Source organism: Lissotriton helveticus, chromosome 4_1 (genome assembly GCF_964261635.1).
Source record: "Lissotriton helveticus chromosome 4_1, aLisHel1.1, whole genome shotgun sequence".
Classification (NCBI taxonomy): Eukaryota; Metazoa; Chordata; class Amphibia; order Caudata; family Salamandridae; genus Lissotriton; species Lissotriton helveticus.
In genome coordinates this window covers 2,103,853,377-2,103,869,420 of record NC_136063.1, presented here as the reverse complement: position 1 = coordinate 2,103,869,420, position 16,044 = coordinate 2,103,853,377, and the positions used below count along the sequence as shown (strand labels likewise).

Below are 16,044 nucleotides of genomic sequence, written 5' to 3'. Positions count from 1 at the left end.
AGCTGGGGCGTAAATTGGCCAGTTAAATTGGAGGGTGATGGAGGGGAGATTCAGAATTCCCAATAATCACGATATCTTATGACGTTAAAATACATTATCAATCAATCAATTAATCAATCAGGGAATTGTAAGCACACTACTCACCCGTGAGGGTCTCAAGGCGCTGAGGGGGATAGTGGGGGGGGGGGGGGGCGCAGATCTGTTTAGACGAAGAGCCAGGTCTGGAGGGTCTTCCTGAAGGTGTTCAGGGAGGGGGCGCGTCTGATGTCTGCCGGTAGCTCGTTCCAGGTCCTGGCTGCAATGTGAGAAGAGGATCTTACGCCTGCTCTGGCTCTGTGGAGAAAACATAATATTTTGAAAAATAGCCAAAAATGTTGAGGACTTTAAAAAAAAAAAAAGAGAAGGGAGAGTGTGTGTGCGTTTGTTTCTGTGTGTATTCAAACATTCACGGTTAAATCCGAGTTACAACTCAGCATACCCGACTGAAAGCACCTGTACCCAACTATTTATCAGAAAATACATTTATTAGGGGAGTGTAACACCACAAACACCCTCCGTGAAACTGTGGCCTGCCGGTCAGATGTTTCTAGGTGCCCTGTCGCCAAATGTTTGCTTTCTCTGATAAAGCAGCCTGAAATACTCAGATATCACATTTGCATAAAGGCATTGAAGGTGCCAGCTACATGGGAATAAGCAGGACAGGTCGCTTTGCAAGTTCTGCTCTAGAGCAAATACCCGCCCAAGTGTACACATACAGTCACCATATGCCATGTTTATTCGCTAAGACATCTTATTTTCTCTTTCTTGCAGCCGTGGCTGAAAGCTCCTGAACTTTCTTTGTTGATGGAAGGGAAGAACATGCCCGAAGTTCCCTTGGGTGTTGTGGCTGTCTGCGGGTACAGATAATTGATCGCAAGGTGACCGATTGCATCGGGAGTGTGGGTGTTCCACCCTTTGAGAAGAAAGCAATAGTGCTGCATGGCCGAAACAGAGAAAAAAGACTATTTGGCGAGCCTCCTACGGCATAAAGGAAAATTTGCTCGGATGATCATGTGAAAGAGAAATCAATTGACGTCGAGTAGCGCTTGGACCAATAATGTGGCCTTAAAATTGGTGCTGATCCCAGGTGGCATGTTGTAGACCTGGCACAGATGTATTAAGAGCGCGACAGCCACAGGCTACAATGCCCTTATCCAACAAGGCCTAAAGACATCACGATTTAAGCTAATGAAGAAGAGCGACAAAGAGAAGATGCTGGACCTAAGCTTTCTGACCGAGGAGGAGTATGAGAAGCTTATGCATGTACTGCAGAGGGATGAAGAACTGAAGAAAAAAGATGGCGACCGAATCAGGTATGATATATGGCATGTGTGAAAGGACAGAAAATAATTACCCAGGTCATTCATATTTTTAGAATTGGCATGTAGGATGTCCATGTGGCTGTTGTGCAATGCTGCTTTACCTAGAATATCAAACACATCAAGTAAAAGCTAGCTTGGGGAAGCTAAACCAACAGCATCAAAGGCCACATACCCACTGGCATAGCTTATTGAATCAGGATAGCAGAAGCAGACATAATGTATACAACCAATTGCATGGGTCACTGAGGATGCTCTTTGTAGGCCACAGGTGCCTTTGTAACAATCTGTGCCCTTACTGGAGAATCTACAGAATTGTAATGTATTTCTCCATTATGCAAGTTAACTCACAGAATGACTTATTTGGAAATTTATAGAAAGGAAGCAAGACTGAGATCACTTCAGAGACACTATGGGGACCACATTTATAGTTGCATCCACCCATCTATGCTATTAGAACAAGTAAATGCATCAGTGGGGCTTGTATGTAAAGGGAGGATAATTCATATGCTGACTGTATATTCACATTTCCTAATTCTGCCCTACAGTAATGCTCAGAGTGAGTATATGCCATTACAAAGGTAATTCATTTTCACATCATGGTGCTAATTATGTACTACCTGGGCACCAATGGACGAGAAAGAGAACACTCTGACATGCGTATCGACATGGGTGGGGTTCAGAAGACCCGATGCAAAGGTGTGGCCCCAACCAGCAGGATGCCTTGAATGTCTGCCTAAAAGTCTAGCCACCATACGCATTCCTACTGACTCCTCCTCAGCTGACTGAAACTGTGTTATTGCCAGGTGACTTACGAAGTAACACCGCCACAAGGTACCTTCCTCCTAGTGCCCCACCACTGTTTCTGTGGGGACTGGAATAGGAGCCTTCTGAGGTCTCCTCCTCTGCTATCTGTGAGGAACACACCCGAGGAAACAAGGCCCACTAGAGATCATGTCCTGTGTGCAATGCCCTGATACATATTGACTGTGAACAGCCAGGTAGCTCATATATGGCCAAAGTAACCTGGACCCTTTGGTTCTACAGGGATAGGCTATCTTTGGAACAGACATGATTCTTAACCTTCCTGATCAAAAATATCTGGATGAAGATTAACACTTCAAATCGCTGTAGAGATTCTCAGGACATGCCCCCATTGTAGCTCACTGTTAGGGTAGATATTTTAAAATATAATCCAGGTCATAGTTAACTGGCAATGCAAGGACCTCCTGAGGCCTGACACGTGCACTCCCCTTCTAAAACTACTGACCAGCTAAATGTGTGTGTGTGTCTAAGCATGTATATAGAGCAAACCCAGCTGAGGTGTAGCGGAGTGTTGTGCATCATTTGATACATGACTGTGTACACCCAGCAGGGCGTTACATCTTTGAATTACACAATTACATTCCACACTTAATTTTTGGGGGGCAGACAGAGATGAAGTGTTTTGCCCAGAATGTCCAAATTATCAGTAAAGTGCCAAGGCTTTGATTTGACCGCAAGTCATCACATTCAAAAGATGCCACTTGACCATGCCTCCTCATTTTATGACTCTGTTCTGGGCGGCCAGCAATCAATTAAATTACTTTGTCAGGAGACCAGCAAGCAATTGTGTCTTGAAATGGTGGCTGTCCCTGAAATCAAGGTCCAATCTGTGGGGAAAAATAACTATTATTGAAAAGAAATCCTTCAGTTTGTTCTGTAGAGAGCCCTATAAGGACATTTCTTTAACACAATACGGATCGTATTTAGAGTTTGGCGTAACAAGAGCGTGGCCCTAACTTAGCATTGCTCCCACCCCTCCATCAGTCTACACGCCTGTTTGAAGTAGATAGGGTAGACCGTTTACAATGGTACTAATAATTTTTTATGCGATAAAGGTCAGATTTTGTTTTAAGTTAATATGATCTGAAGGGATGTATGACGTTACAACGCAGGCGATTACAACGCCTGCCTTTACAACGCGGTTTTTACATCGCATACCATTACAACGCATAGCGCTTTTGGGTGCTGGATAGTGAATAGTTTAATTTACTATTCCAACTCCAGTCCCCGTGGACACTAGGGAAGGTTATTGGATAGTAAATTAAGCTATTCCCTATCCTAGAGCGCCCCCCAGCGCAATGAGTTGTAATGGTTTGCGTTGTAATGACCGCGTTGTAATGGTAGTGCGTTGTAAAAGTTTCGTTGTAAGTGATGTTTACCGATCTGGAGCACTATTGCAAGTATAATTTTATTGATATTTTTGGACGTAGAGTATTTTGAGAAACTGAGAAACCTGTGCCAGCTAACACGTCTTTTGCCCCCAAATTTGGGCTGAGCCCTGGGGCTTTTTCAAGGCTACTGGTAAACAGGAGTATTTTCCTCGTATTATTTTCAACTGTAGAAAATGTATGTTCTGCAGAACCAGTATGTCTGCTGGACTTGTTCCAATGTGACCAAGTATGGTATCATATGAAGCAAAGTTATACGTGTTTTACGTAGTGAATTAGCAATATGGTTACATCTTGCTCAGGTGAAAAGTTAAGGTTTAGAGTCACTGGGCCCCAAAGTGGCTGCCCTGTCCATCATGCAGCTGGATCCAAGTCAGTGGACGGACTTGCTAATTCACTATGGAGGTGAGCTACTTCGCACTCCCGAATTGACCAAAACGAGGGACCTCACTATCCAATGGTCCTATCCAGGTATTTTGAAATAGACTTATAACTTTGCTATAAGTAAACATTTATTTAAAAAAACATTATTATTGTAATACAAATCCAGATCCTATTCACTTTATTAAAAAATCTGAGATTTATCTCACTTGAGAATTTTTTGCAACATTGTAAACTACCTATTCTATCTACTTCAAAATGTTTCTTGCAGTTGTGGGTTTACGGTTATAACTAATTCTAACACTTGGGTGTTATGAGGTCTGAGGCACTCATATAGCTATCACATATAGTTTAATATTGACCAGAGTAAGGTTCGAGGTGCTCTCAAATGATGGGAAGATACACCCTACTTCCCTAATTATCAATCCTAGGACTGAACATCAATGGTTAAACTCATGAGGCACACGCTATTTATATAATCAGATTCATTCAAATTGTACAGTACAATGAATACAGAGATGTTCTTGTCTTGACTTTTGGATTTATTTTCTTGCTTTTTCTTGTTGCCGTTAGACATCCTTTAGCCAAATCGTGTTTCGTTGTCTCGGTAATGTATCCCTACGACTTCATTAAGGCTATTATATCCGAAATATATCTAATATGAATCTGGTGCCTTGATAAGATATTAATTAGGATCTCAAAATTCGTGGTTGGGCTTCTGGTAAGTTTAAGCTCTTTATCTCATTTTCTAGCTGTACGATCTCCGCTTGTAGAATGGAGAACTTTTTTTCCGCATTCTGTACTAGAATATCCACTTGTTTCATGGAACTTGACGTCAGTTTTTTTTCCCATAGAGTCAAAAGATCGTCATCAAGATCATCATAAGTAGGGATGATCTGAGATCTTAAACCCCTCGTAATCCTCTGGAGTTTGATATATTGCTTTAAGGTGGCACCATCCCACCATTTCGACAGGGATAAAGAGTGACATCTTGGACAGAGGTAGAGTAGCAGAGGAACTCTACAGTAACCTGAGCAGAGGTAGCACAGTAGTAGATGCAGTTAAGAGTGGAGACCCATAACATAAGGAGGGGCTTGGGGGAAAATTTACAAAGTTGGAAAAACTAAAGAAACAGGAAATGTCGAAATGGTGGGATGGTGCCACCTTAAAGCAATATATCAAACCCCAGTGGGTTCCGAGGGGTTTAAGAACTCAGATCATCCCTACATATGGTGATCTTGATGATGGTCTTTTGACTCTATTGGAAAAAGAACTCATGTCAAGTTCCATGAAACTAATGGATATTCTAATAGAGAATGCGTATAGGAAGGTCTCCAGGCTACAAGCGGAGATCGCACAACTAGACAATGAGATAAAGAGGTTAAACTTACCAGAAGCCACTACCAAGAATTTTTTAGATCCTAAATAATATCTTATACCAGAATGATAATAGATATATTTCGGACATAATAGCCTTGATGAAGTCGTAGGGAGGCTTTCCCAAAACGAAAAAACACGTGTTGGCTAAAGGAGTTCTAATGGCAAAAGAAAAAGCCAGAAAATAAATCCAAAAGTCAAGACAAGTACATCTCTTTGTTCATTGTATTGTACAATTTGAATTAATCCGATGATATGAATTGCGTGTGCCTCATGAGTTTAAGGGTTTATTGTTATAACATGCATTTAGGCATAGACAACCTAATTAGATATTAGGCAATTTTCAAGTTGCACAGTCCCCAGGGGTCTACCCCTTTCTGCTTTTCTAAACTTCTGACCTGGTGCTGCGTCCACTATGGACGTTCCACGCCACAGTGACTTTCATCCCACCCTATTGAGGGTGGAGGCACCATTACTCATTTTCAAGTCCACCATCCAAGGTTTAGCAGACATGGGCAGGTAAAAAGGATAACAGCCCCCATGTGCAATTATTTGGCCCATTTCGTGATTTTTGTTTAGTATAAACAAACTCCCACGTTCAGAGATTTTTCTTTCAACGAGATTAGCTGAGTGCATGCTTTAAACAAAGCACCCGCTCAGCTAACCTACAGTGCTGCAAAGAGATGACAGCCAGGCAGGCCTGGATCTTTAAGTAGGGGGATGGACCTACGAATGGCCCCCAACAGCTCCTTATTTTTATTATTGTCTTTAAATGATATGGGAAGCCTTAGTAAATAACAGAACGTGGTCCTGCATCTGCCTCCATAGCAGAATCTCTTCATCCCCACAACAGTGACCCCATTGTTACTGCCCCTGAGCTCAAGATGCCTTGCTTTCATCAATGCATCAGTTTCTCAGACATTTGATATGAGCAGGAATTAATTCAAGGTTGTCATCGTGAGAACAATATTTGCCTATGATCTGCATTTATCTGATCCTTCAAACCTCATGATTTTATCAAGCGAAGAAATGGAAGAATGTATGCATCAAAGAGTACAGGTGAAGCATGGACAACTCTGTGACATCACACACAAATGATCAAATAACAAAACAGAACATTAGTCCTGCACCCTGGCTCTATTTCATTCAAAAATGCAAATCTGTGGTGGATTGACCATATATTTAAAGCAAACATAAAATAGCACACTTTTTTATAACAAATGCATTATATAATTTTATGACCAGAAATTAGTACACTTTCTATGCATACGATACATAGTTTGCACATTTGGTGCCACCCCACTGGAATTGCTCCATTCATGAGCACATTTGAGCAACATAGTTACAGATTTACCAAAAAGGAATGAGCTGAAAAAATGTACCTCACCGAAGGCACAAAATCCCTTGAGTCTCATGGCAGAAAATTGATGTGAACTTAATTCACCAATAGAAATATATGAACTTCACAGCTATTAATGCCCATAGTACATCTGTTACTGTTTATCATATTACAGGTACTGACTCCCATGATGTTAAGTGAAGCCACTCACTGGTGCTAGGTTGTCAAATGAAGGCCCTTTATTTGTTGCCGTGGTAAGACATAAGGAAGTTGATAGGTGTTTGAGAGGAGTTTTCCAGTAGAAAGGCGGAACACTCGTGTATCGGAGGCACTAATCAAAGTTATTTTGCTGCTAGTGCCCTTCTGAGCGGGAATGCTCACGCGCAGTGGCGGCTCGGAGAGGTGACGCTGTGGGGCAGTGAGGCGGAGCGGGGGCGGCTGGTTGGGGCTTAGTGGAGACTGACATACGACGGCAAAGGTGAACGTAAATAAATATCTGTCGTCGTATGACGGACTCCACTATCCCCCCACCCAGCCCTGCCCTCGCCCCGCCTCACTGCCTCACAGCGTTACCTCTGCCAGCCGCCACTGCACACACGCCTGGGGCGGGTGTTGGGCTGAAGAATCCCGAAGGACCCCAGACTAGCCCTACTACTTGAGTCTGTTGACCTGGACTACAATAGATGCCAAGCTGCACCAGGCGGGGCTAGTAATTGCCAAGCGAGACAAAGCCAAAGAATGGAAGAGTGTTAAGCCTATCTCCACCCCCTTTTTAGAAGGTTGGAAGAGAGGCTTTTGTAGAGTTTGCATTCTAGTTTATGCACGTCACGTCAGACGTGACGTGCGGGGGCCATGTTGGCGCGCTGCGCGCGCATTCCCCATTGCGCGCCGGGGAGAACACAGAACGGCAGCGCCGGCCGGCGCTCCTCCAATTTGCTCGTAATTAAATATATAAATAAAGTTACTTACTGGAACACAACCTAGTGGTCCGCCTGTCATTAATCCTGCAACTTTACAGTGGCGACGAGGTCGGGAGGCCCCAGCTGACCACCCACGTGGACAGGAAAAGAAAATACAAGGACACCCACGTGGACAGCAGCAGGGTAGGAAACCCCACACACTACTACAGCAGGAAGCTGAGCTGCCCCACACAGCCCACACCGCAGAGGGTTCATGGGAAGGCACAGCTGAGCCACCACACGAGCGGAGGAGCGTGGCAGTGCCACAGACAACTGAGAGGCGGCGAAGAGGCAGGAGAGGCTGCAGCACGCCCCACAGGAGACAGCCCACGGTGCAACCCTTACCGCCACGCCGGGCCCTGGAGGTACAGCGCTGGCTACCAAAGAGGAGGAGGCGGGGACTAGCACTGAAAGTCCCCTGGAAGACACCACCACAGAGGTGAAGGACAGCACCCCAGGGAGTCCCACCAGCAAGGACGTCAAATCGACAGCGATCAGGGAGGTGAGGATGAGCACGCCAGCAGGCTATGCGATTGCGCCGGTACAATTCCTACCGAAACCAGGGGACCCCCTGATGAAGTGGGAGGACTGGAAAGAATATATCGACAATTTCATAGGGGTCTTGGAGGATGAAAACGAAGAATCGTTCACCCCCCAAAGGAAGAAACGGATCCTATTACTGAACCTGGGCCCGGAGGGTCTCAGGATTTACAAGAGCCTGGTGCCCAAAAAGAGGGACGATGCAGACAAGGATGTATATGCACACGCATTGGAAGATCTGGACGAACGTTATCGCCCCACCATATGTGTATCAGTGGACAGGTTTAACTTCCAGCAGAGAAGACAACGCCCGGGAGAGAACATTGAGGAATATGTAGCGGCCTTGAGGAAGCTAGCTGCCCCGTGCAAATACGCTTTGTGGGAAGACGAATTCATAAAGGACCAGATCGTGATGCACACCACTAGCACAAATGTCCAGGACAAGTTATGGGCAAGCGGCGACACCACACTCAGAGACGTAATGGTCATTGTAAAGAGGGCGTAACTCGCACGGAGATGTGCCGATGCGACAAAGAAAGACATAACCCCCCCAACGATGGTGAACAGGATTCAAGAGGGAGACCACCGGAAAGACCAGAGAGGCAAAGAACCGATGGCCAGAGGAACCAACAGATGGCAAGGGAAACAAGCAAGCAATGAAGGCAAGAAATCATGCTACAGGTGCGGCAGTTGGTCCCACGACGCACGTGATCGGAGATGTCCCGCGTTCAGAGCTAAGTGCCTACACTGCGGCATTTTGGGCCACTACGAGAAGGTGTGTAGGAAGAAAAATCCCAAGGGAATGGTGAAAAGCATAGACCAAGGCGAAGAAGACCTAGAGGAGATCGCAGAGGAAGAGGTGATCACAGTCTTATGTATATACGACCAAGTACTAAGTGTAGAAGGGAAGAAATCCACGAAACCCATTCTGGAAATGTCTATGGGAGGAATCACCATCACGGTAGTGGCAGACACCGGATCTCCTTTCACCATTGTCCAGCGAGCAGTGTGGGAAGAAATGTTCAGACCCAAGTTGGGCCCAGAGCTGGAGAAACTAGACATTCGGCCGGTTACTTACAATGGCGACCGCATTCCAATGATGGGGTTCCGGCGCGTGATCGGAGATGTCCCGCGTTCAGAGCTAAGTGCCTACACTGCGGCATTTTGGGCCACTACGAGAAGGTGTGTAGGAAGAAAAATCCCAAGGGAATGGTGAAAAGCATAGACCAAGGCGAAGAAGACCTAGAGGAGATCGCAGAGGAAGAGGTGATCACAGTCTTATGTATATACGACCAAGTACTAAGTGTAGAAGGGAAGAAATCCACGAAACCCATTCTGGAAATGTCTATGGGAGGAATCACCATCACGGTAGTGGCAGACACCGGATCTCCTTTCACCATTGTCCAGCGAGCAGTGTGGGAAGAAATGTTCAGACCCAAGTTGGGCCCAGAGCTGGAGAAACTAGACATTCGGCCGGTTACTTACAATGGCGACCGCATTCCAATGATGGGGTTCCGGCGCTTGCTGTTTGAATTCAGAGGCCGATCAGCGTGGTGCAAACTATATATAGCGGAGAAAGGACCCTCCGTCCTTGGATGGCTGGACCAGGGTGACTTGGGGATAAAGCTGGATCCTGGTGGAAAAGAACAAATACTACTCGCAGACCAAGAGGAATGGCCGGACTTGGACAAGTGGAAGGAGAGCTACCCAAAAGTGTTTGGAGGCACGGTGGGACGGATGGAAAAGTTCCAACACAAGATCGTGCTCAAGGAAGGGGCCATACCGGTAGCTCACAAGGTGAGAAATGTGCCGATTGCGGTACGAGAGGCGGTCCAGAAGGAACTGCAGGAGTTGGAAAAGAAGGGGATAATAGAACCGATAACATGTGCGGAATGGTTGGCGCCCCTGGTGGTCGTGATGAAGCCCAATGGGAAGGTCCGGCTCTGCGTGGACCTGAGAGAACTGAATAAAAATATCGTGGTGGAGAAGTTCCCCCTCCCCAGAATTGAGGAAATGTTGGCCAAGACCAGAGGAGTGAGGTGGTACTCCACTATCGACTTGACATCGGCCTATCACCAAATAGCACTCCACCCGGACAGCAAAAGTCTCACCTCTTTCATCACCCCGTTTGGTTGCTACCAGTTTTGTCGCATGCCGTTCGGGCTGGCCTCGGCGGCTGCGGTTTTCCAGAAGATGATGCACCAACTATTCAGGGACTGCAAAGACGTCCAGTATTTCCAGGACGACATCCTGGTGATGGGCCGAGACAAGCAGGATCATGACCGGAAGCTGGAACATGTGCTACAGACGCTGGAAACAAAAGGGCTGACAGCGGAGTGGGCGAAGTGTTGGTTGGGACTACAGTCGGTAACGTACCTAGGACATGAGATCGGTCAACAGGGCGTTACACCCAAGTTGGAAAATGTAAAGGCCATCGCTGACGCTCCACCACCCAAAAGCAAGGAAGAGGTCAGGTCATTCCTGGGGATGGCGGAGTATTACAGCAAGTTTGTGGTCCACTTCGCCTCAAAGACCCACAACTTGAGGTTACTGACCAGGGAAAGCACTGTGTTCCAGTGGACACCGGAAGCACAAGCTGAGTTTGAAACGATCAAAAGGGATGTAATAGGAGCTGTTCCCCTGCAGGGCTACGATCCACAAGGCACCACTGTACTGACGACGGATGCTAGCGACAAGGGCCTGGGCGCCGTGCTCATGCAAGACAGAGGAAGAGGAGAAATGGAGACCATCAGTTTTGCGTCCAGGGCACTGACGGATACAGAGAGCAAATACAGCGTGATCGAGAAGGAGATGCTGGCGGTCGTGTGGGCCATGGCGAGGTTCAGGCAATTTCTGTGGGGAACACATTTTTTACTCAAAACAGATCACAAGCCATTGGTGAAGGTGCTGACATCGAGTGGACATGCCAGCGCCACTCCCCGAATAGCCAAGATGTCACTAAAGTTACTTGAGTTTAGGTACGACGTGGAGTACCTTCCTGGGAACCGGAACCGAGTGGCGGATTTCCTGAGTAGGGCAGCCGCCATGGAACCAGGAGAGGAGGACCATACAAGCAAAGGAGAGTTGGTAGCCCTTATAGAGGACCAAGAAAGGTTGATAAGCTTACAAGAATGGTCAGAGTCCTATGAGGAAGACACGGACATGCAAGAAGTAAAAGAGAACATTGTTCAAGGATGGCCTGAGAAAAGGAATGTGAGGGCGAGCCTCAAGCCGTACTTTGAAGTCAGAGAGGAACTGTCAGTAGGGGACAAGGGGGTATTCATCTACAGGGGAGACAAGGTGATTCCCCCCAGGAACCTCACCTCGAAACTGTTGGACCTGCTACATGAAGGACACCTAGGCATAGGTAAACTCAAAGCAAGGGCAAAGCAAAACTACTGGTGGCCTGGCATGGACATAAAGGCTGAGAGGCATGTCAGGGAATGTCAACGGGCAGATAAGACCTTAAAACCCTTGAGACCAGCAATAGGGAAGTTTGACCCTCCCGCTAATCCTTGGGAAGAACTATCGATAGACATTTTGGGACCCGTCCTAGACGACCAAGGCACGCAGAAATACGTGTGCGTACTCATGGATTGATATTCAAAGTGGCCGGAGGTGAAAATAGATGAGTCCATGGACACAGAAAACATCATAAAGTTCCTGTCAGAGACTTTCACCCGGGAAGGAATACCCAAATCGGTCTTAAGTGACAATGGGCCCCAGTTCACGTCGGAAAGGTGGAGCAAGTTCATGCAAAGGAATGGCATCACTGTCAAGCACACAGCGATCTACCATCCGGCCGGTAACGGCCTAGTGGAGAGGTTTAACCGGGTAGTGATGGGAGCCATCCAAGCCGCCATATCCAGTGGACAAAGTTGGGAAAAGGCGTTAGAGAACATGGTGTGGGCCTACAGAATAACCCCCACTGGCACGGGGTACAGCCCATTTCAAATATTGAGGGGACGTGAACCCTTCACCCATGACAACAGGATCTGGAAGGAAAAGGTCGTCACCAGTGAATGGTCCCCTGCAGTGGTGCGGGCCAACCTGGAAAGAGCACAGACAATTTACAGTGACCACTACAATAAACGGAGGAATGTCAAAAGTACAGGATTGGAGAAAGGAGAATGGGTGAGAGTAAAATTGGCCACTCTACAGAAGAAGGGAGACAGCAAGTACAGCAAGCCTATGCAAGTGGTGGAGGTGTATGATCGAGCTGCTTTGTTGAGCGATGGAAATGTGTGGTCCCAGGACCGGATGGCTAGGTGCAATAAGGTTTTGGGCTGGGAGCAATATGGAAATGAATGGGAAGACATGGAAGGTGCGAACGAGGAGAAGAGACAAGAAGCCAGCGAGCAGCAAGACGGAGTAAGAGGAGAAATGGATAGACAAGAGGAAGAAGAGAACGGAAGTAGAGGTATGGACATGGACAGGTTTGAGAGAAGCATGAGTGAAGAGGGAGCTGTGAGAGAAGGAGCAGAGAGCCAAGAGGAGAGGAGCCAAGAAACTATGGAGAACCCGGTGAGGGTTACAAGAAGTGGGAGGCCGGTGGTACGGCCCTCCAGATTTCGAGATTTCGAGTTGGACACTGGACTGTAAGTGACTCAGTTAAAGTTTGATAAAAAGGGGAGATATGTAGAGTTTGCATTCTAGTTTATGCACGTCACGTCAGACGTGACGTGCGGCGGCCATGTTGGCGCGCTGCGCGCGCATTCCCCATTGCGCGCCGGGGAGAACACAGAACGGCAGCGCCGGCCGGCGCTCCTCCAATTTGCTCGTAATTAAATATATAAATAAAGTTACTTACTGGAACACAACCTAGTGGTCCGCCTGTCATTAATCCTGCAACTTTACAGCTTTGACCGCTCTATGAGTTTGGAGGTTCCAATTTACGCGGCAAGGGGCTGCCACAGAAGCACGAAAATATGGTTTGGCTGATGCTAAACAGGGGCCATCCTCTTGGATACGAGAGGTATGCACCCCCGAATCCTGGACGACAAAATCAGAGCTTATGATGGACAGACGCATGGTTGAGGGGGGCAGGGAGGTGACAGTAAGGGGGGAGCTCTACATGTGTCGTTTGTAACAGTCCATTCCTATGGTGACTATCAGATCATGAAGTTAGAAATTTGGGCTTCATGCACTTTGCCGCTGTGATCATTGATATGTCTGGAACAAAAACAATAAAATGAGTTCTAAAAAAAGTTCTTTTAGTTTGAAAATCACTCTCCCCGAAAGAAATAGATACCTCTATGATCCAGTGTCTAAAAGTCAGTGGCGGTGATAATAGAGCAAAATGGATGTGCTCAGCTTTTGCTCTTTCACACACATCTCCTAAAGGGACACCAAACCAAACATGCAGCGTTGAGGAAAAAGGTGGTTTTATTGCTTCTTTTGTTCCAGGTAGGAAGCTCTGGCGTTCATTCACTTTGCGCCCCAGCCAGCTTTCGGCCCCTGAGGCTGTTGGCGTTCAGGCGATTAAAGATGTGACGTTTCCGTGCCATGTTTGACTGATTGTTCAGAAAATGAGAATTCTTTCCTTATTGCAAAGACTTCTTCATGTTGTTTAAAAGTTAATGACATCGTAAATGGCAGACTTCGAGGCAGAGGAGGAACGTAATTTACTCTAAGAGAGAAGCGGATTGTGCCACAGAGGGCTTGATGGGTGTTGTGTTTTGGGCAAAAGTCTTTTATTTTTCTCAGCAGCGCCAAGAACCATAAATCAAATGGTAAACAGCACTGTGACTTTTTCTGGATAAATGGTAAATTCTGCAATTTAGACCACTTTTGTGAATATGCTCCTTACTAGAATAACGCACCCTCTGTGGTGAAAAATACCGATTATTTGTTCATTTTTTTCATATTCTGGAGAAGTAAGGTGTCGGTCCTTAAACTAGATTTTGTGTAAAGTCCTCTGTTTGTTTTAAACAATATGTATATTTCTACACCAAAGAGATGGAAGCTTATTCGGAAGAATTTGCAAATTTCAAGACTACCTCTTCAGAATTGCCTTTTAAATATAAAGTATTTTAAACAAATACTTCATCAAAATGTGCTATAATATGAACAATTTTGTCACCACACTCAAAAGTCCCCAGGCTTTGCTGCTGATAATTGTAGCAGGGGGATGAAATCGGACAGTAACAGAACTGGACAAGAAAGTTGCTAAATTCATTATAGCTACTGATAACATTTTGAGATCTTTGATCAACTTTCTCCATTTGTGTCAGCATAGAAATAGAGGCGGTACATTCTGTGGATGACTGAGGCTTGATTCTTCCAAATATATGGGGAACAGGTATCTGTAATTTGGTAAATACGTTTTCTTCCACAGAACCTCTGTGCATAGAGCCTAATTCCCTCACTTTCTCTGGTCTCTATATTACATATTAGAACATTGGAATGTTGGGGGCTCCATTGTAAACAATGAAGTGCTCCGGGCTTATAATGGCTATTAGAACATTGGAATGTTGGGAGCTCCATTGCAGACTGCTTCTACGGGCCGGTAAAGGCCCGCAGAGCAACATTCCAATGTTCTTCGAGCTTCGAGAACCCTTTGTTTAATTTGTTAGAACATTCTGCCCTCTGGTGGCAGAATGTTCTAATAGCCTTATAGCCCTTCATAGCAGGGCTATACGGCTATTAAAGTCCCGCTGTTTCGTTAAAGTCCCTCGCCTTCGGCTCGGGCCTTTAACGATTCAGCGGGCCTTTAATAGCCGGTATAGCCTGCTACGGCGGGCTATAAGGCTATAGTATAAGCCTGGAGCTCCAACATTCCATTGTTTCTTTGTTCACAGCTCTGGCTGTGAACAAAGGCTTCAGGGAGCCTGAGGGGATTCCAATCCCCTCATGCTCCCATAAGACTTTGTTTTTTTTGTTTGAACATTCTGCCGTCAAGTGGCAGAATGTTCTAATAGCCTTATATCCCTTTGTAGCTGGGCTATACCGGCTATTAAAGTCCCTCTCCCTTGTTAAAGCCCCTCGCCTTCGGCTCAGGCCTTTAACGCTGGAGAGGGCCTATAATAGCTGATATAGCCCTCTACGGCGGGCGATAAGGCTATATTAGAACATTGGAATGTTGGTAGCTCCATTGAAAACAATGGAGTGCTCCGGGCTTATAATGGCTAGTGTAAGCCCATAGCTCCAACATTCCAATGTTTCTTTGTTCACAGCTCTGGCTGTGAACAAAGGCTTCAGGGAGCCTGAGGGGATTTCAATCCCCTCGCGCACCCTGAAGGCTTTGTTTTATTTGTTAGAACATTCTGCCCTCTAGTGGCAGAATGCTCTAATAGCCTTATAGCCCTTCACAGCAGGGCTATACCCGCTTTTAAAGTCCCTCTGCTTTGTTGAAGTCCCTCGCCTTCGGCTTGGGCCTTTAATGCTGCAGCGGGCCTTTAATAGCCAGAATAGCCCGCTGCCGCAGGCTATAAGGCTATATTAGAACATTGGAATGCTGGGAGCTCCATTGAAGACAATGGAGTGCTCCCTGCTTCTATGGGCCGGTACAGGCCTGCAGAGCAACATTCCATTGTTTTACAAAGGCCTCTCGGAGCTCGTGGGTATTTAAATCCCCGCGGGGTTCGAGAAGCCTTTGTTTTATTTGTTAGAACATTCTGCCCTCTAGTGGCAGAATGTTCTAATAGCCTTTAAGCCCTTCGTTTCAGGGCTATACCGGATATTAAAGGCCCGCACCCTTGTTAAAGTCCCTCGCCTTCGGCTCAGGACTTTAACGTGGGAGCGGGCCTTAAAAAGCCAGTATAGCCTGCTACGGCGGGCTATAAGGCTATATTAGATCATTGGAATATTGAGAGCTCTGTTGAAGACAATGAAATGGCTCATGGATTATAATGGCTGATATAAGCCCGGATCTCCAA

The 16,044-nt window shown here is 46.2% G+C and overlaps 1 protein-coding gene across 1 annotated transcript in view; it reads left to right on the top strand.

Moving 5' to 3' along the window:
• Window positions 1-16,044, top strand: part of LOC144829539 (synaptotagmin-like protein 2) — a 739,182-nt gene that overhangs the window by 268,247 nt on the left and 454,891 nt on the right. The window contains exon 2 of the mRNA XM_078688777.1: window positions 811-1,352. Within this exon, the coding sequence (XP_078544903.1) occupies window positions 1,228-1,352 (125 nt within the window). The 5' untranslated portion in view covers window positions 811-1,227. The remainder of the gene's footprint in view (window positions 1-810; window positions 1,353-16,044) is intronic.